The sequence below is a fragment of the Pseudorca crassidens genome, chromosome 5 (assembly GCF_039906515.1).
Source record: "Pseudorca crassidens isolate mPseCra1 chromosome 5, mPseCra1.hap1, whole genome shotgun sequence".
Lineage (NCBI taxonomy): Eukaryota > Metazoa > Chordata > Mammalia > Artiodactyla > Delphinidae > Pseudorca > Pseudorca crassidens.
The window spans coordinates 51,042,376-51,063,976 of record NC_090300.1 but is presented as its reverse complement, the minus strand read 5'-3'; the positions used below and the strand labels follow the sequence as shown (position 1 = coordinate 51,063,976).

The 21,601-nt window shown below is 36.3% G+C and overlaps 1 protein-coding gene across 1 annotated transcript in view; it reads left to right on the top strand.

The window, feature by feature from the left end:
* ZBBX (zinc finger B-box domain containing) overlaps positions 1-21,601 on the top strand; it is a 112,470-nt gene that overhangs the window by 5,776 nt on the left and 85,093 nt on the right. Inside the window, exons 2-6 of the mRNA XM_067737959.1 lie at positions 1,479-1,595; positions 5,618-5,731; positions 8,409-8,499; positions 15,204-15,252; positions 16,125-16,234. Coding sequence (XP_067594060.1) covers positions 1,528-1,595; positions 5,618-5,731; positions 8,409-8,499; positions 15,204-15,252; positions 16,125-16,234 — 432 coding nt within the window. The 5' untranslated portion in view covers positions 1,479-1,527. The remainder of the gene's footprint in view (positions 1-1,478; positions 1,596-5,617; positions 5,732-8,408; positions 8,500-15,203; positions 15,253-16,124; positions 16,235-21,601) is intronic.

The following is a 21,601-nucleotide window of genomic DNA, read 5'->3' as shown; positions in this document are numbered from 1 at the left end:
GGAATTGTAAAATAATCTCCCAGAGATTCGATTCATTCGATCGTGTTGACTTTAATGTCACAGTAGACTTACACTTGATTACTCCTGTTCTGATGTCTTCTCTGCTTAAGTCTTTGAGCATACCTTCTAGGCTTATTTCCTGTTCTTCCTTCTAAAAGTTTCAGTGATTCTCGTTAGCTACAGAACACATTCCAAATGCTTTAACTTGGGATTTAATGTCACCCATTATTGGGCCTCAGCCTACAAGTTTACACCTACTTTTCCCCCTCCATTCAAGAGCTGTTTTCTTCTAGCAGTGAGGAAAGTTCATCCCATCCATATCTTTATATATATTAACCCCCTTCACCTTAAAGCCCCACTTTAAGTGCTATCCAGCTTGAATTCTCTTCTTTTGCTCCCCTCTTATATCTGTAAGTTTTATAGCCTTTGTAATTGCTACCTTGTTTTATGGCTTTGATATATAGGTCTTATATGCCCTATTTGACTCTACACTATTTGAGCCCAGAGAACAGATCTCCTTGGGCCTTGACTCCTTCATGTCTCTCAGTACAGTGCTGTGCATATAGCAGAGCCTTAATAAATATTTATAGGGGTTATGAGCACATGGGAGCACATATATAAAATGACGGTATCAAATGGTTTGGGCATTTATGATTATGGACTCTATTATATTGCCTCATATTTAAGAGTGTTTGGAATTTGGAAATTTTTATTCATATAAAAATCTAATAGTTGTGCATGTGATTCAGCAGTTCAGCATTACAGAGTAAATTATTGTAGAACCGTGAGTAATTGGGATACTCAGGAAATAGGGTGTTCTGAATAATTTAGTTTTCTGGCTAACTTGGAGTTAGGCAAAAAATCTTTTTTGTTTCATTTCTTGTTGAAAAATTCTTTCTAAATATGCTAATTTTTGATCTTAGGCAAAGAGCATCATTAAATTTTTCTTTGATAAATGAGTATACTTGAATGCCTTTGGGTAATTATTGCATACCTTCGTTCTCATTTTACATTACCGTATATGTAAAAAAAAAAAAAAAAGGTTTTCGAGTTTGGATTGTGTTTCTAAGGTTCTTTTCACTACTTACCTAGCTTTGGATATTATTTTTGGCTGGGAACAAATACCTGATATATATTGTTATAATCTTAATCATAGAAAGAGCCAGAATATGTGCTCTATTTGTCTTAAGGAATTCATTCTTCACTTTCAGTTTCCACAGTCTTTTGCTATATAATTATTGGCAAAATTTTAGTTCCATCAGATATGTTATAGTTATAACTATATTAGCATATAAATATTTGTATAACATAATACATTTATCATTTATAATAATTTCTTGTTGTTTAACCATTGATTCGATTTTTTCCCTCATAATGTTTTCTTGTTTAAAAATTTTCCTGAGTTATATGTATTTTCAAATTTGTAACGTTAACCACTTTATGTTGACATAATTCTTTTGCCTTTGTTACTTTTTCAGAAGTTTCCGCAAATCACAATAATTTTTAGACAATACTAAGATAGTAATCATGAACACCAAAGATTTTGTGGTTCTTCCATGGGGAAAAGCTGGAAATTCTGTAAAGCTAAAATATAAGTAAGTGCATATGTGTTTATTACTTAAATAGAATAGTTGCTAAAGTTTCTGTATTTTATAATTTAAAGTATTCTTTTCATATGAGGCTGTTTAGAGTTGAAATAAAATTTTGTGAATTCTTATCTCCATTTTCTTCACATTGCTCTATTTTAAGAGAGTAGGTTTGAAATATTATAAATCTATAATGGTTTAAAAATGAGGACTAAAAATACTTATGACACAAGAATCTATGTGACTTGGGTTCATCAACTATTGAAGCAATACAACAGAAAGTTACAAATATTTTTGTAACACTTATACAAAATTAGAAAAGAATCACCCTGAAGAAACTGAAAGAAATTGAAATTTAGGGAGACTGTAAAAGTGAGAGACGAGACCTTTAAACAGGGAATAGAAATCACTAACTACCCTTGCACTTTGCATCTTTAAAGGACTTTATGTTGAATTCACCTTTCCCAGGACAGGTATCTTCTGTCCTAGATTGCCTTGGAGATGCATTCGGCCTGATTCAAGCAATTCTGGGTATCCTGGAAATTTCAGGACATGGTAGGGGTACCAGAAGGTTCAATATACCATTTCCCTTTTAGATCATCTAGAGTTACTGGGAATTCCCAAGGCCTTCCTCTCAAATATGATTCAGGGCCAGCCATCATGGGTTGGGGGCAGACTGTCAATGTTTAATTTTAGTTTCTGAGTTCCCTGATCCAGATAAATAGTCCTGTGGGTACTCAGTGTCTTCAGAGCTTTCCTAATTCTCCCTTTACTTTTGAGATACTGTGTGGAAAAGCATTTTGTCAACTGGAAAAAGTTATATGGCATTATCATTATTAGGTTTACTAGTTTTTGGAAGGGAGGGGAGCTATCCAATTGCTAGTATTACTAATTTTACTTTTTTAATGCAAAAAGAGAAGGGACAATGCATTTTGGTGATATGTTTTAAGTCTGTGTGTATATATCTATAAACATTCATCCAACAAACATTTGTTAAGTACACATAGTCTATACACTGTGCTAAGGAACAATGGGTACAAAAGAAGAAAGTCACAATCTTTGCCCTCAGGTAGCTTTTGGAGAATGTGAATAAATAAAATTACATTTACAAAGTAGTGTGAAACATGGTGTGATATTAAAGCACAGGTAGCTATGAGAACATGGCCCAAACTGCTAGGCCAGGGGTGAGGAGGTCTCCAAGCTTTGCCTGAAAGATGCAGTTAGTTGGGTAGTTACTGGGTGAAACTTGTTCAAAGGCACACAGACACATAGTCTGGGGACTTTCAGACATATCCAGTTCACTAAGATTTATAGAACAAAATTGGTGAGAATGGCAAGTCATGTAGCTAATAAATTAACTTGTATGCCACACTAAGGAGTTTGGGATTTATCTTGGAGATGAGGGGGAATCACTGTTCCCTGGCCTGCATGTCTCCCTGGTCCACCCATGAACCACAACCCATAGAAACTAGGGCGGGAACACCCATTCTATGGTAATTGCTCTGGAGTTTCTTTTCTTGCCCTTTCCTTCTTCCAAGTCTTTCTTATTTGACATTGTCTCAGTAATTGTCTTAATGTTGTCTTACGTTTTGGTGTTCTCCAATTCCTCTCTACTCTTTTCCAGCCTCCACACCATTTCTGTGGGCTGTTTCTGCCTCTTGGATTTGTTGTGTTGACACGGTCCCTGTGGGATCAACTTTAGTTGCCCTTCTGGCTCTGTGTCTAAGGATGTCTCCAGGAAGAATCTTTTGTCTTGCTCCAGACCCACGGAATTGCATCGTCAACTTGACCACTTGGTCAGTAGGCCAGTTGCTTTTCTTCAGTCGCACCCCCTTCCTCTACTGTAGTGGGGACTTTCAAAACATCAAAAGTTTTATAAGCAAACAAGTGACACAATCACATGTGTGCTTTTGAACTCTTCCTCTGGAGACCATGTGGAAAGTGTTGTGGGCCACTGAGACTTTGGGCCACTAATCCTGAACTGTGTCCCCAGCCCACCCCAGAGTGAATTAGTTCAGGAAATGGCATCACTGGCCTCCTGGTTGCTCTTGGGATTATCTCAGGTTCCTTCCTTGTCCCTTCCTTGGTCAGTCATCTACTTCTGGTCAGTCTCCAAGTCCAGTTAATTCTATTTTCTTATATTTCTCAAATGTTCCCATTTTTCTCTCCACTGTCTCTGTCCAGTCAGACCAGCAGAGTCTCTCTGTTATTAGGATTACTGAGATAGTCTCCTAACTGGCTGCCTTGTTCTCAGCCTTACACCCTCTGATTAATATTCCATTATACAGCCAGAGTGATCTTTCTAAAGTACAAGTATTATCAAGTCTCAATTCTCTTAAAACCTTTTAAAAGTTCTTATTGCTCATAGAATACAAATCCCAGTTCCTCATTATGGCCTACACAGCTCTTCATAATCTGGCCACTGTCCACCTCAGCAGTTCCATTTCTTGCCACTCTCCCCGTCCTGCACTTAATGCCTGGGCACATGGAACTTCTAGTTCCTGGACCCACACATCACTCTTTTCTACTTGTACCCACACTTTTCTTTCTTCCTGGAACACTGCTCTCACCACTTCCCTTTGACCGGCTAAGTCCTTTCATCCCTTGGGACTCAGCTTAGTCTTCACTTCCACCAGGTACTGTTCCTACGGCCCCATGGGCTGGGTATGTGCCCTTTCTGTGTGCTTAGGTATCTCCCTGTACTTCTCCAATGAAAACACCATTATACTATACTTCAATTACCTTCACGCTTGTCTACGTTCCTGTCTATAATGGAAGCTCCATTGGGTCTCACATCCTATCACTTATGACAGTGCTTGTTTGTAGTAGGGGCTGAATTACTCCTTGGGGAACAGATAAAATGAAAATAATGCCTCTCTCTCTCAATATCTTCACCAGCTTCTCTGAAGGCTCTAGACAGTTTTCGCCTCCTGTCGCTTTCCATATATCTTCCTGGACTGTCCACTTGGGGACATATCTTTGGCCCGCTTGCTCTTTGGTGGATTGCTCACCACCTCTCAATTATTTCCCTCTCTTATCTTCATTATTCTTATTCTGGTTCCTTGCCATGGCACACATACCCAAGTAGCCCACACTACTTGATTATAATAAGACACTAATGAAATAACGAAGGAAGAGATTTAAACTCATGATAGAGAATGAAAGCTAGAGAACTAGGTTGGTTTACTTCTTGAAAGAGAGACTCAGTGACTGAGGCTGACAAGGGACCAGAATTGTAGAATGAAGAAAATAGCTTGTGTCAAAAGCTTGATGAACTTCAGATATTATTACAAAAGCTCTTGTACAGGAATCTGTAAGGGGGCTCTGCTCTGTCCTCAGAAACTTTTCTTCTTGTTGCTTTCCTTCAGTGGAAACAATAGGTGATGCTTGCTTGGCTCAGTTCCCATTTATCCCTTTGATGGCTCCTGTTCCAAAACCCTTGATAGGTGTTTTCTTCCTAATAGGCTCCAAGCAGGCCCTTCTCTCTCTTTCTCTCTCTCTCTTTCTCTTTTTGTATTATACATACATGGCATAAAGGTAGAAATTTATCGAAGTTTTCCAAGATGATTAATTTAGCAAAAATGTGTATTCTGCCCATACAGAATAGTTATTTTAAACACTATGATTCAAAGTATTAATACTTGAATCCTTTAAGGACAGTATGAAAATTAGAAAATAATTTTTATTTTATTTTCTATTTGTGTGTCATGGATATTTGTACATATATAAAGACATAGCTCATGTATAACATGAATTATGATTTGAGACCTCTAACAATGTAATAAAACAAAAGTGTAAGATTTGGAGCGATACCTTGCTTCAGGAGAATATTAATTGAAGGCAAATGCTGACTTTAGAAACCATATTTCAAAGACTACAAAGGAAGTAGTTAAAATAGTTGTTCACATATTTATTATTCATAATTTTAATTAAGGGCAAACCATAATATAAACTTACTTTGCCTTTTTTTTCTTTTTGGGGGGTTTGTTTGTTTACCCCAAATGAACATTTTGCATTTAAATCTTATCCAGAAATGCTCAAGAACTGAGAATGGAGAAAGTGCAGTTAGAGTTGGAGAACCAAGAGATGGAAAAGAAACTACAAGAATTCCAAGCAACAAGGAGCAAAGAAAAGGAAGAAAGAGGGTGGGTGACATTTTTAGAGGATTTTAGAGGAATAAAATGAATTTTATTATAAACTGAAGTCCTTATGTCAAGAACTATTTTATATATTATTGTCACTCCAATGACTGTCTGTCCTGAATGAATCATTTCTGGCTTTTCCTGATGAACAAGCAATATTAAATTTCCCCTACTTTTTCTATTTGTGTCCCTTTCCTCTGAACCTTATTTGGTCTTACATGTTCTTATTTCTCTTCTTACATTCCTCTTCTGAACCAGTTATAGTCTGGAATGTTGAGGACAGCAATGCAGAACTTGCCCTTTGCTCCCATAAAATTGCCATGAATAGGAGACTGCCAGTTTATGTGTAGGGCATTTTTATTTATTAAAAGACTTTTGGGGGGCAGGGGTTAACACGCACACAGATAAGAATCATTCAGACCCTCACCTATGTTTGAAATATTTTTAGCAAATGTGCTTTAGCTGAAATTTTATTAATGAGACTTCTCTAATATTATGCTTGCATATCTGTACTAATTTTACTGAGCATTTTGCTTTGTTGTAAAAATAATACATAAATATAATTAAAATCAAGTATAACTGATAGTTATATAATGAAAATTATCTCTTCTTCACTTTAGGCTGACTCCCAGCCCATTGTGTAGTACCACTTTTAACAATTAAAATGTTTCTTCCCACAAATGTCTTGTCTTTGTTCAAGCCTATGTATATATGTGTTTGAATGTGTGTGTGTGTGTGTGTGTGTGTGTGTGTGTGTGTGTGTAGGTTTGTATCTGACATGTCTTTTACATTTTTCAAATGAGTTCATCTATAAAAGTCTGTGGATGGATTCACATTCTACTTTTCTACTTGATATATCTTAGTGCTCTTGCCATGTCAGTGCACAGTGATCTCATTCTTTTAGTGGCTGCAGAGTATTTCTTTGTGTGGCTATAATAGCATTTATTTCTCATATCTTTATTAAGTTTTCAGTATTTTGTGATTATATATGCTGCCATGAATATGCTTCTACATATATTTTTGCTTACATCTATAACAGTGTCTATGGGATAAATTTCCACCCATGTAATTTTAGGTCAAAGTATATGGCAGTTTACATTTTGGTAGACATTGGAGAACTCCTTTCAAATAGGCTTCAAAAGTGTATAACTTTCTCCTACAGAGAATGAGTGGGCGTATTTCATATGCTTTTGGTGGTACTAAATATTACCAGACTCTTTGTGTATTAAATTTGCTTTTGTTTAGTATTCAAAATGATGATCATCAAATATCTATAAAGTACCTTCTGAACCATTAAAGAAAATTCAAAGGTTTATTATAGTTTTAGTAGTGTTTATCTTTAGAGATTAACTCTGTGAAAAAGTATTCATGAGCTATACACACAACCTTTCTAATAACCAGAGTATTGGTTTAATCAAAGTCATCTCAATGTAGTACATCCCAGGTGACAAAGTTTATTCTGTATCTTGCTGCTCTTATCCTAATGATCCAATGGCCAGTTCTCTTTTTTTATTGTTTTTTTTTGGTTTTTCATTTTCTTTCTTATATTTTTAAAGAATTTTTTTTTTTTTTTTTTTTCGGCACGCGGGCCTCTCACTGCTGTGGCCTCTCCCACCGCGGAGCACAGGCTCCGGACACGCAGGCCCAGCGGCCACGGCCCACGGGCCCAGCGGCTCCGCGGCATGTGGGACCCTCCTGGACCGGGGCACGAACCCGCGTCCCCTGCATCGTCAGGCAGACCCCCAACCACTGTGCCACCAGGGAAGCCCTCTTTCTTATTTTTTTAAACCTTCACTAATTTGGATTTAGTTTGGGCTTCTCAGTGGATCATGAATATATCTGTGAATCAGAGTTCCTGAAATCAGCCCCCAAGAGTAAATTTTCATTAGTTGAGGAACCTTTTCTAGATGTTTTCAAAAATGTTCTAAAGCTTGACTGGGTTTTCAGAATAGTTAAATGCTTTTCTAAGGTAACACAGATAGTAAATGTCACAGCCGGAATGAGAACCTGCTAGTCACTGGTCAGGAAGACGGAAAGTCCGGTTATCCAATCTTGGTTTTATGATTTATTATTTCTGTGGCTTTGGGCAAGTTTTTCTCTCATTATTATTTAAAATGGGAATTGGCCTCCCTGCTCTGTTGACTTCAAAAGATTTTGTGAGGCTCAAATAAAAGTACTTTGAAAACTGTAAAACGAAACAGTTTGCCTTCTTTGCAAGCTCTGTTAACTTTTGCTGTGGGAGCTAATTTGAAGTCTTAATAGGAATTCATCACATAGTAGATCTGCTGAATTTTGGGGGGTCTTGTTTTGCTTCCTTTTTCTCTTTGCATTTGTGAACACTTAGCTTTTAAAACTGCATGACAATCTGTAACATTTCCTATAAATCAGTAAAGCTATCTTTAGTCATTGTAAATGTCTAAAAAATGAAATTCTTCATCTGTGTTTGGACATTTCACTTTTATTCATTTCTTCTCAAAAGTTCCAAATATAACAGAGCTATATTTTAGAATTACTGAGGATATTGTGGCATTCTTGATATTTCATTTTCATTTTGTGGTGGTCTGTTAAATGTTAACAACTGAATTTCCATTTTCTGAAACAGGGAAAATATATTTGTTTTCATTAAAAGGAGAAATATATTTAGTAATTACATTTTGTCTTCTGTTCATATATATTGAAGGTCAAGTGGATGTCACTGGAAATCTGCACAAGTGGGCAGATTGGGTAATCAATCATGCATGATGTCACGAAATAAAGGAAATGTTATTAAGGTAAGAAAATACCATTTGATTCTTAGGCAGTTTGCTGAGAAGATATAAATTATTTTTTCAGATCTTGCATTCCCTTCCATACTTAAGAACCTCCTATTCTTGTTTTAACAAGTTTGCATGTTATTGGATTTCAATTATATTTTATGGGCTAATATGCAACTTTCACTATTCAGATATGTTTTTGTTTTTCATCTGAAAGTTGATTTTTAAAAATTCATCTTCAGGTGAATTTTCTAAACTGAATTTTTCCATTCAGTTCAGTTCTGGTTTTTAGTATGTGAAATAGAACTATGTAGTTCTATATTAAGGTGAAAGCAAACTTATTTGATATAACAAAGGACAGACTTTTTTCTGCCTTTTTGTTATATCACATTTATTTAATGTATTTATGTTCTGCTGGAATAATAATTATTCATAAACTGTTGATTCCGTATGTGAAGATACCCAAGGGAAAATGCTTTAAAATTCCCCAGCCATAGAATTGCTTTATCTTTACTGTGTATTGTAAAATATAACATTACATAATATTTAAGGTTAAAGGCAAATGAGTGTCCTTATGTAAAGAAAACTGTTTTGCTTCTGGATTCTTTAGTACAAAATCTGTGACTTTTTAAGTTTTAACTTCTATAGCTTTTTCTTTTTTATATACCTATCATTAAACTTTCATTGGGTCAGTTGGCATCTACAGACATCTTGGCACTTCTAACATTTTTGGCTTAGAAAAGGCATTTTATTCTTTAGTGTCATTCTCTTACTGAGATATGTTTCTTTAATTTTTGCATTAAAAGTTTTATAATCCACTTTGCATTTTTCATTATCTTTCTGAGACAGTGTTCCATACTTTAGATGTTGTTGTAAATATAATATATTAAAAGTGCTGACTCTGTGATTATTGATTTATTTATTCAATAGCATTTATTAATGCTATTTATTTATTTATTTATTTTTTTTGCGGTATGTGGGCCTCTCACTGTTGTGGCCTCTCCCGTTGAGGAGCAGCAGGCTCCGGACGCTCAAGCTCAGCGGCCATGGCTCACAGGCCCAGCTGCTCCGCGGCATGTGGGATCTTCCCGTACCGGGGCACGAACCCGTGTCCCCTGCATCGGCAGGCGGACTCTCAACCACTGCGCCACCAGGGAAGCCCTGCTATTTACTAATAGCATTTATTAATGCTTCTTTGTCTTATACTGAATTATCCTTGTTCTCAAGGATATCCTTACCTAATGTAAAAGATGATGCACATATGAAAATATTTATAGGAAAACTCACTATGTAATTTTTGCCATGTAGTGTATTTGTGCTTGGGAAGTAATAGTTCAGCTCTACAAATATTTGAGAGTGTACTAGATATATTTGTAAGGAAAAGTGATGAATAAGTCATAGTGCCCATTCCCATAAACCTCATAATTGATGATGAAAGCATGAGGGGTTGGGGAGTTACAGAAGGTGGGAGTAGAAATAAGATTGGGCAGGAGGGTAGGAGGCCTGAATACCAGACTCAGGAGTGTTGACTTTTTCACTGGGTGAATAGAATTCCCTGACAACTTTGAAGCAGGAGAGTAGCAAGTTTAAGGTAATGATATATGATAGTTGATCTTGTTAATATCCAGTGCATTTGAAGTTTATATAAGTAGAGTTTAGAGCAAATGATATTCAAACTCTTTTGATCATGTACCACAGCAATAAAGAATATATTTTGAGGGCTTCCCTGGTGGCGCAGTGGTTGAGAGTCCGCCTGCCGATGCAGGGGACACGGGTTCGTGTCCTGGTCTGGGAAGATCCCACATGCCGCGGAGCGGCTGGGCCTGTGAGCCATGGCCGCTGAGCCTGTGCTCCGCAACGGGAGAGGCCACAACAGTGAGAGGCCTGCGTACCGCAAAAAAAAAAAAAAAAAAAGAATATATTTTGAGAATGGACTTTCTATCCATGAATTTTTTATCTACTTATAAATATAATTTATTTATATACATACTAATATGTTCATTGTAAAACAAAATATGGAAATTAATCAAGGACGATATAAACATGAATAGATGCTTCTTTTCTTCTCTTTGATCTTTTCCGAGCTCCCTCAGGCATGCATACATGCTACTTTGGAGGCCACTGCTATAGAAGCAGAGACTATTTATAAGTCTATTAAAAGGTCAGATGAGGAGAGTCTGAATGAGAACGTAGCAGAAGAAATATAAAGGAAACATGGACCCAAAACACAGTGAGAAAGGAAAAGAAGAAGTCAAATATAAAACTGGTATTCCAGGATGAATTGCCTAGGAGATAGAAAAATGAAGGAGCTGGAAAGAAAAGTTCTGGTGTTTAGATTTAGAGCTAGATCGTTGGCTTCCTCCTTCTCTCCCTCCCTTCTACCCTCCTTCTCTTACTTTCTTTTCCCAGCTTTATTGTATAATTGGCAAGTAAAATTGTAAGATATTTAAAGTGTACAACACGGTGATTTGATATACATATACATTGTGAGTGAATTCCCTCTATCGAGTTAATTAACACATCCATATTTACCTTGTTTTTTTTAATAAAAACATTTAAGTTCTACTCTCTTAGCAAATTTCAAAGATTTCAGAGTTTTGTTTGCATTCTCATGTGTTAATTGAAGCTGAGAGGGTAAATGTGCTCTCTAAGAATTTATAAAAAGGATAAGAAAGGTGTAAAGGATGAAGGGCAGGTATGAAGGATAAAGCCCAGAGAATATGGAGGCAAAGAGAACTTGAATATTTATTCACTACCTGTTTTATACCAGTCAACAGTGCTTTTCCTGTTATATCTCATTAAGTGCTTATATCACTCATAAGAGGCAGTTGTTATTTTTTCCAGTTCCACAAATGAAGTAATTTAACATCAAAAAAGTTAAATAACTTGCTCACGTCAAGGGTCAGGGCCAAGATTTGAAATGCAGGCTTTCAGGCTAGTTCTAAGATAATTTGCCAGCTCTCCAGTAAAGGGAGCCTGAGAAGAGAAATAATGGGAGAAATAGAGTCAAAGTAATGTAATTTCATAGGAGATGAAAGTAAACGAGGACATTTTTAGAAAAAAAATGGAGAAGTCAACCTTGATTGATGTATTCGTAATGAAAAAGTTGGGTTTAGTTTTAGCAGTGTTTCTCAACAGGTGGCAATTTTGTCCCCCAGGAGACATTTGGCAATGTCTGGACACATTTTTATTTATCACCACTGAGAGGGATTTTTTTGGCTAATGGTGTGTAGTGGCTACAAGCCAGGGGTGCTGCTGAACATTCTACAATGCACTGGGCAGACCCCATGACAAGGAATTATTTGGCCTAAAATGTCAGTGGTACCAAGAACAAGAAACCCTTTGGTAGACTATATAGATTAAAATCCTGACTCATCTCATTAGCTTTGTGATTTTAAATAAATGATGTAACCTTTCTTGGGCTACTGTTACCATATTTGTAAACATGCATAACAGTACTTGCTGACTACTTCACAGAGTTTTGAGCAAGGTGTGAGATAATACGTGTGAAACCAATTGTAATATTAACTGAAAATCACATTAAAATGTTTACAGAGAATGAGAATTTTAAAAGCAATAAATTTGATTTGATGGTTGGATTGTTATCAGATGTAAAAATATATTTCAAGTGGTTGAAAAAGAAAGGCAGGTGGCAATGAATAAAGGCTAAAGTTTCAGTAAACATGAGAGCAGAGGGTGATCTCTCAAGGCTTTAATAGAATCAAGGAGACTTTATATATATAATACAAAAATATATAAACAAATACTATATATATAAATACTGTGTGTGTGTATATATATATATGTGTATATATATATATTTAGAATCGGGGGAAGATGTGAGCCAATTTGTAGCTGAGGGATAGATTCACTAGTGGAAGAAAGATTGAAGATTCAAATGAGAGAGGTGCCAGTTGCTGAGGGCTTTGAAGAGGTAGCTCCTTGAGGAGGGCCTGGCCAAGGGAAGGAGGGCACATTTTCTCTGAGACAAGAAAAATGGAAGAGAAAACAGGTGGCAGTAAAGGTACATTTTTAGAGGTTGTTTTTGACAGGCGGTAAGGCAGGAAGCTGTGGAAAAATATTAATAGGAAGACCTTGACATTCTTAGTAAATTTGAAGGCAAGATCATCTGTTCAGATTAAGGAAAGGAAACGGGGTGGATCTGAGGTTTTTGGAATGGAGAAGATTTGGAGTAGCCAAATCTTGTGAGAATCATGTTTGAGGTTTAGTAGCAAATGGATGAATGGATTGCTGAAGAGCCATAAGAGCCCACGGGGCTTATTCAGCATGGATTTGTAGGGGACCCAGTTGCTATAATTTCATCACAATGGTTGGTAGATAATGGGAGGTCTAAGAGGAAGGAGGTAAGGAGATTGCAGTTTGCACTGAGAAACTCTGAGTTTGGGATTTTGAAAGTGTGGACATTCAGATTGTTGCTTAGGTCCAAGGTTTGGTCATAATGGTCAGGTGGCTGAGGAGGCACTTAGATGTTCATAGCAGTCAGCATGTCGGAGGGTTTTCAGCATCAGGATATTAGGTGAACATGGACAGTAAAGTCTCCACGATCATCACCCAGAAATGTGCTGGAGAGAAATACTGAACAGACTGCTGAGGTTTCAGGTGGAAGAGGATCCTGGGTATTGATAAAGGTGGTAAGTGGATGGTGGGGACCTTCAGTAGAGGCAACTTCGCGTATTGGTGAAAGCGGACCAGTGTTCTGGAAGCAGCACTGGGGAGCAAACAGGGAGAACATTTTCCTTCTCTCCTGGTGAGTGAAAGGGGGTAGAAATGGAGCTCTTTCCTCTGGAGAGTTCTGTGGAGAAGGTTGAGTGTGAGGAAAGGTGGGTCCAGTTACTGTGAACTTTTGGAAGAGATACTTTAAGGAAATTTTTAAGGCATAAGAGAGTTAAAGGACTCTTTAATAAGGGCTTCATGGAAGGGCAGAGCAGCCTGGACCGAAGGACAAGTAGTGGAGAATGGCAAAGGTTGAGTAGCTAATTGGATTAAGAATGAGGATATTTGAAAAGGTGGCTTGTGGAAGGAGTGTGGGCCCAGCACGGTGGATTAGGACATTAGTGGCAGGATGGAGGCATTTGTGAATGCCAGGGAGGCTGATGAATACAACGTAGTCTGACCCCAAGGGCCCAGATGATATGTCTGTGTGGTAGAGACACTAAGCTGCCCTGACTCCTGATAGGACCCCTTCAGCATCTCCTGGTGGAGTCATAAGTGGGTTAATAAGGTATAGGCTTCAGTATATTGAATTCCTGGTGTTTTATATATACACACATATGCATATCCATATATCTTTATGGTGTTTGCCTGTGTGTGTGTGTATCCCTGGTCCAACCCTACTCCACCCTCATCTCTTTCCCCAACAGATAAAAATCAGACTTAGGAGGAAATTCTATTTGCCTAAAAATAGTAAGCTAGCAGTTTGTTCATTGAAATATTTGTATACAGTTTGATTCATATGAAGTAAATATGGCTATATTCATAGAGCAGAAAAATATTATTCACAGTAACAAGAACAAAGTATAACATGTCCCTAATAATGAATTCATTTTGCTTTGGTATATGCATTCTGCCCAGGTAGCCTATAAACACATAGATCATGTTGCAATTCAGATGTATCATTAAGGTAATAGTATTGGATAATTTGGTTATAAAAAATAGGATTAAATTATCTGTAACTTGTACAACACTGCCAGTTTAAAAATAAAAGTGTGGTTCACATAAAAATTGATTATTTCAATTCTATTCTCTTGTCTGCTGTGTTTGGTACATAGCATTTGAGCAGCTCCTTAAAGAATGGGAACAAACAAATGCCCTTTTGAAGCAAAAGCACTAGATTCACTGAAAATAATTAGGCCTAAAATTTCAAAGATGACTGCAGTTGGTACAGCCATAGACATAGAGGCAACCATTATTCTCATGTACAAATTGGGCAATTGAGCATGCAAATTGAAAATTGAAAATGAGGCATGAATTGACAGTGTGTGTATAAGTGTGCGCCATGCTCCGTGAATGTCTGTGTACTTCAGACGTTGGTTTTAATAAGACCAAGGCAAGTATGTGCAATTGGAGAGTCTGTTTTGTTTCTTAAACTCTTAAGATCCAAGGATTTTAAGTGATTATTTATTTGAAATACCTATCCATAATTGTTACTTACTCAATTTTTTTGGCTACAACTTGGGAAAGTCAGGGATCACAAATAATATATTTGAAGGTTATGCCTATGATGCTTAAACATGTGGTTCTCTGATTTGGGCAATTAAGATAATAATATTAGCTTCTACAGTTATGTGAGCAGAATAGCTTAGTCAGAATTCAGCTTAGATTCAGTCTACACAAATATTAGGCTTTGTGTGTTTCAGAAAGATCAGAGATAGAAAAGGCTTACTGAGCCTTTACAACATCTGAATGCTAGTGCTTTCCTAAAATCATTTCATGGTGATATGTAATTTTTGTTTAAAGATAATTTGTGACATTAAAAAAAACTGGTTTATATATATTTCCAAAATATATTTTTCTTTTATGAATTTTCTCTTGATTTAATTAAAATTCCTATATATGCATTAAAGATCTCATATTATTCTTTCAAAATGTTTGTTTTGTTAAAGATGCACCAAAATGTTATGGCTTTATAATATTTTTATTAGTAACTTAAACTTTATTTGAGTTTGTATACCTGACATACAATATCTATTTTATTAATACAGCTTTCTGCTGGAAAAGTGAAATTAAAATTACTGAAGGAGCAGCTTCAAGGTAAACAGTTTACCATTGTATTATTAGATGCTAAAGGTATAATTTCTTTTTTTTTACATTTGAATTACATAGAAAATTTAAGTGCTAGAACTGTTCATGCAGCATAAAGATTCTAAACCCCAAAATGGTGACTCTTTATCTTTGATACTCAAAATATATTTTATCTGTATTTTGGGGAGGGGTGCTTATTTTATGTCAAAAATCAACTTAAGATATGATCATAATAATAGTATTTTTGAAAAGTGAGGACTTTCATAGCATTGTTCCTTAAACTCTAGGAAGAAAATTTTAGCAGTATAAAATTATAGATTGAAATTTTACTCTGGGAAATTAAAAGAATGTTGAAAATTGCTTTATATTTTAATACATTATTTGAAAATAGCAAAAACCAAAAATAAAATTTGAATTTACAGTACTTCTAAAAGAAATAAGATTTTTAAAATAGAGGATAAACATTTAATTTGGATAGTTAAGATAATTTGATAGAACAAATTATAGAAGTATATATAACATTTATTATAGAAGTTGTTCTGTGTGGGCTTTAGTTTGATCCAGAGATGGGGCAGAACACTATGGGAATTCTATCCAAAGCATAGTTTTTAACATTCTGTAATTTTACATGTCTAGTTCAACTGAGTTTACAGCAGAATGGATATGGGTGGATATGTGTGGCCCTGTGGTCACAGTGGGTGGGAGGGGGACTGTGGGCTCCCTAGTCTACTGGGAAGATTAGACTTGGCTACATGCCATTCTTATTGGGCAACTAATATTTATATACTGTTTGAGAATTTAGAAATGTGCATAATTTCCTTTATCAATCAGAAAACTGAACATCGTATTTTAATGTGATTGGTCTTTTTTTTCCCTTTCAGAGCCAGTGAAACAACCATCTAATTATAAAATGGCAAATTCTTCTGAACATGAAAAACCCAAGATAAAAGGGAAGGTTTGTGGGCAGTGTGAGAACAAAGCCGCTCTGCTAGTATGTACACTGGAGTAAGATCAGACTTTCACACGGGCTCATACACCTGTCCCGACTTAACCTGCTTGGTAGCCATGTCTTTTTCTTCATGATCATTACTAAGGGTGAAGTGTGCAGGCTGCCAGGAAAGGCCAATGCTACACGATGCCCTGAATCTCATCCTCTCATTCTTGTTTAAAGACACCACCTAACTTTTGTCCTCTCTCCCTTGGATCGTGCCTATCAGCACAAGAACATGCAGTATTTCTCGAACCAAAACTGGAACAGAAATTCTTCTTTGATCCCCACATCTCCCCCTGTACCCCTTTTAGTAACATTTCTAAAGAGTTGTCTACACTTGCTGTCATCACATTATCTCCTCCCATTGTCTCTCTCTCTTTTTTTTTAATTGATGTATAATTTACCTACTGTGAAATGGACAAATCTTAAATGTATACACCCCCATCAAGATAATAGAATACCCCAGAAGGTTCCCTTGTGCCTTTTCCAATTAACTCCCACTACAAAACCAACTACTATTCTGATTTTTAGCAGCATACATGTAGTGGTGCTAAACCTATTGAAATGTATATAAATGGAATTGTATGGTATGTATTTTTCTGTGTAGGGCTTTGTTGTTTTTCCGTATTCTTGACCCCTTAACGTTGGAGTGCCACAGGGCTTAGTCCTCAGGCCTCTTCTCTAGTCTGTTTATACTTGTTCTTTAGGTAGTTTCATCTATTCTCTTGGCTTTAAAGCCCATCTTTATTTTGATGGTTCCCAAATTTACATCTTTAACTCATATCTCTCCCCTGAACTTTCAACTCAGACTGCCTAATCAACACTTCTACTTGGATTTCTAACCAAAATCACTAATTTAGTGTGTTCAAAATTCAACTCTTAATATTTCCCCATCAAATTTTCTCCCCCCAAGGTCTCCTCATATCAATAAAGGTCAACTCAAACATTGCCTGTCCTAACAGCTCTTTATAAAATAGCAACAGCTGAGATGACTCTCTATAGTTTTGTGAAGCTGCCTCATTCATCTACATAACATTTATCACCCTTTAGTGTATGTTTATTTGTTTATTTTCCACTCACCCACAATGTAAATTTCATGAGAGTAGGGATTTACTTTTGTTCCCTGCTGTGTGCTTACCACCTTGAATTATGCCTGCAATTTAATAGGTACTCAGCAAATGTTTGTTGAATGAGTCATTTCTTTAAAGCGTTTCTGTTATTGAAAACACTGTTATCATTGAAGCTAACTGAAAGGAAGATATCCAATATATTTTGCAATTAAAATATTATACATACCTAGGAAGCAGTTTTCCCCCAAAGAATTTGATTATAACTAATGTTTGTGGATCACTATAACTAATATTTATTAAATTTCAGAGAATTTAGTTATAATCACTTCTGGTTTAAGATTGTATTACTAGCCTTATTTCATGGCAGTTTTAACTGAGCTCAGAGAGTTAGAGTGCTTTAAGTCTAATAAAGCACTAATAATATTAAATGTAAAGCCCTGACTCTTGGTATAATGCTCTTACTTTTACATCATACATCGTACTGTTTTTCTCCTTACTTGATACGATGGTGGAATTTTAACAAGTTATACCTATCCAGAAAAGTTAAGAAAATATAAACAAACGCTAATATTCCTGAAGTTTGAAGTATGAAAGCTAAAAGGGTCTTATGGCAGAATTGAATTGTTGGATTCCACTGTTCATGATCTGAAAAAGTATTTGCATAGGAGCTATGAGTCAATATTTCATATTAATCCTCTTCTATGTTGAGCACTTTTTAAAGGCCATGGAATTCAAACAATATGGCATATGTAGATAAGATTTGACTTGGAAATAAAGGATCTGTTTTTCCAGAGAGAAGGAAAAGCAAGCAAAGGACATTCCCGGACAGTATAAGTGGCACGTGCCTTGGCTGGAAAGCAGATGAGAGTGATGAAGTGTGCAGTGATTACAAAACTGATTTGCCTGAAAACTGTTGTAAATAGAAGTCAGGGTTTAGGCCCTAACCATTCTTAAAGAATTTACTAAGATTTTAAGAAAAGATGTTCTTTGATTTGAAATGAAAATAATATCCCATGATACTTGTTAAAAGCACAAAAATTATTTAAAAATTCAAGCTCGGTAGATGTAATGAACTCTATACTGTTGAACTCTGAGGTTACCTTGTGTTCTTAGCTTCCATCATTCTAGATGGTCATGCTGACTGGATAATCAGAGTCAACCTTTCTATATCTTATGACAGGACCTTAATCAGGGAAAATTGTACAGGGATGGGAGGTAGGGAGTAAGAGCTTGCATTTTGGGGGTTTGAATCTCAACTTTACCTGTTGTTAGCTATGTGAACTTCAGCAAATGACTTAATTCTTTTGTTTCTGTCTTCTCCTTTGTAAAATGGGACAAAACGGGTAACAGTAGTATAACGACCTCAGAGTTATTGAGGATAATGGTTAATGCATGTGAAGTGTTTAGCATTGTGCCTAGCACATTGAGAAGAGATAGTAAATTGTATGCCTTTTGTTGTTGGTACATTTTATATATGTTGCATTCATATATGTTGGTGGTAAAAATAAAACCCCAAATTTGCAGATTTCTTATTTTTAAAAGAAATTCCAGTGGCTTTAGGCTGTTTTTACATAACAAAAGTGAAATGGATAGTTAAAAATTACATATTAATTTGGCAAATGTGGATAATTTAATTAAACTCAAATGGATTCTGAAGGCTTAGCATAAGTGATCTAGCCTTGAACAAATTAAAAAGATATTTGCTAAAACAGCACTTTAGTACTCCATCGTCAAAGAAGCATCTGTGGTGGAATGGCGTCCTTATCCACATTTTTAGTATGTTCCTGCCAGTTATACAAACTACCTAAAAAGATTTTCCAGTTGGTGGTCATTTTAACCCAATTTAAATCCAAATATGCTTGTATAACAAAATATATAAGCTTCCTCTGTGACTCCAGCTTTGATCTTCCAGTATAACATCTGTTTGGCTACTTTCATTGAAAGTCTATTGTTAGCAAATATTTGGCTTAAAATTATATGCTGAAACTGACTCTCAGTCCTCTATATTACATTGTAAAAATGGTGCCGAACATTTATGAGAAATTCATTAAAATATTAGCTGACATGTTGTAGAATACATTTTGAAGTCTACTACGTTAATACAATAATACTTCCATATGTGTATGTGAAATTATAGCTTTTAATTTTTCACTTAAAAATTATGGATTTAGATAATGTTTGTATCATCATTTCTCTAAGAGACTATAGCTCTTGAAACAGGAGTTGAAAGGCTAGGACTAGTTCCCATACTAGGGATGGTATTTATTTTTCTTCCACTAAAATTATAAATCCAGTTCTGTGTAGCTATAATCACATTTGAAAAATACATTTGGATTTTGATAAATACCAGACCATGCAATCATTTGACATTTTGGATTTATTTTATTGCAGATTTTATGAAGGTTTTCTAATAAATGATTAATACTGAAATTAATGGTCAATGATTATTAGTAATGTGGGTCTTGGGTAAGAGCTTAAGCTTTGAACCAGACTCTGGGGTTGAAATCCTGGCTCCATTAGCTGTATGACTGGACAAATTCTCAATCATTATGTTCCTTTGTTGCCTCATCTTCACAATGGAGGTACAATTGTCATGCTAACCTTATGGGGTTATTGTGAGAATTAAATGAGATGGAACATATGAAGCCCTTAGAACAATGAGTAAGTGCTCCCTGAATGTCGTGGATATTGTTATTGTTATTTGACCCTTCCTTTTTAGTTTCATTTTAGTTATATACAACTTCCTACTCTTTTAACCTATTTTTGGAGTGTTGTCCTAATCATTTCATATTTAATAAACATGGTTACATTATTGTAGGTAACTGCATCATCATGTGGGAACTTGCAATACAACTTTAAAAAATTAATGGACTCTTATTGGGTTTTATTTAATTTTTATTGAAGTATAGTTGAATTACAATGTTGTGTTAATTTCAGGTATACAGCAAAGTGATATATATGTGTATATATATTCTTTTTTTAAAAAATAATTAATTAATTTATTTTTGGCTGTGTTGGGTCTTCGTTTCTGTGCGAGGGCTTTCTCTAGTTGCGGCAAGTGGGGGCCACTCTTCATCGCGGTGTGTGGGCCTCTCATTATCGCGGCCTCTACCGTTGCGGAGCACAGGCTCCAGACGCGCAGGCTCAGTAGTTGTGGCTCACGGGCCCAGTTGCTCCGCGGCATGTGGGATCTTCCCAGACCAGGACTCGAACCCGTGTCCCCTGCATTGGCAGGCAGATTCTCAACCACTGCGCCACCAGGGAAGCCCTGTATATATATTCTTTTCCAGATTCTTTTCCCTTATAGGTTATAAAAAAATATTGAAAATAGTTCTCTGTGCTATACAGTAGGTCCTTGTTGGTTATCTGTTTTATATATAGTAGTGTGTATCTGTTAATCCCAAACTCCTAATTTATACCCCCCTAAATTTAGTCTCCTTTTCTTCATCCAATACACTCTAGTGCCTTCTTACTCCCTGTGTGGTCTGCACCCAGCAGCTGCATGGGCATCACCTGGGATCTTGTTAGAATGCAGGATCTTGGGTCACATTCCAGACTTCCCAAACCAGCGTGTGCACTGTAAGGAAATCCCAGGAGATTTGTATGCATGGTACAGTTTGAGAAGTGTCACTGAATTGCACATCAGGTCACCAGTGACCCGTACAAGGCAGAAGAACCTGGTCTGTCTCTCCCCAGTCTGCCCCAGCTGCTTTATGCTTATTATACCCTGAGAGAGGGGAGAGGAAGGAGGGGGAGAAGGGTGGTGGGCACCCTAAAGGGAGAGGAAATGAAAGAGAGCTAAAGGGAGTGTGAGCTCCTTGGCACAGACTTTCTGACACTGTCTCTCCAGGCCTCATGCTTTCTTATTTGTACTACTGGATGTTCTCAACCTAGGCCAAACTCAAGAAAAGGGGGGCTACTAGCCATTTGCACTATTTTTTTTATCATACTGTAAAGGGTGTTAGAGTGGCTGTATGTCTGCACAGTAGTAATTACTCTTGCAGTAAAAATTCCATTTCCTTTTCTCACTTTCACCCTTGCTTGGCACCATCATAGGTAGAGATATATCACATTTTCCAACTTATCCGCAAATTTAAAGAATGACATTTTAGCACCATAGAGAACTTGCAAGACAAATATACACTTGTCTGTAATCATTTCACCAGTCATAAACATCGCTGACATGTTGATGAAGATCCATCCAGTTTTTTTTCTTACACTTTTTTTCCTTTGAGGAATCTCCTAAGAATGCTTTTAAAACAACATTTTGAGAATCACCAGTGAAGTAGTGCCGTTC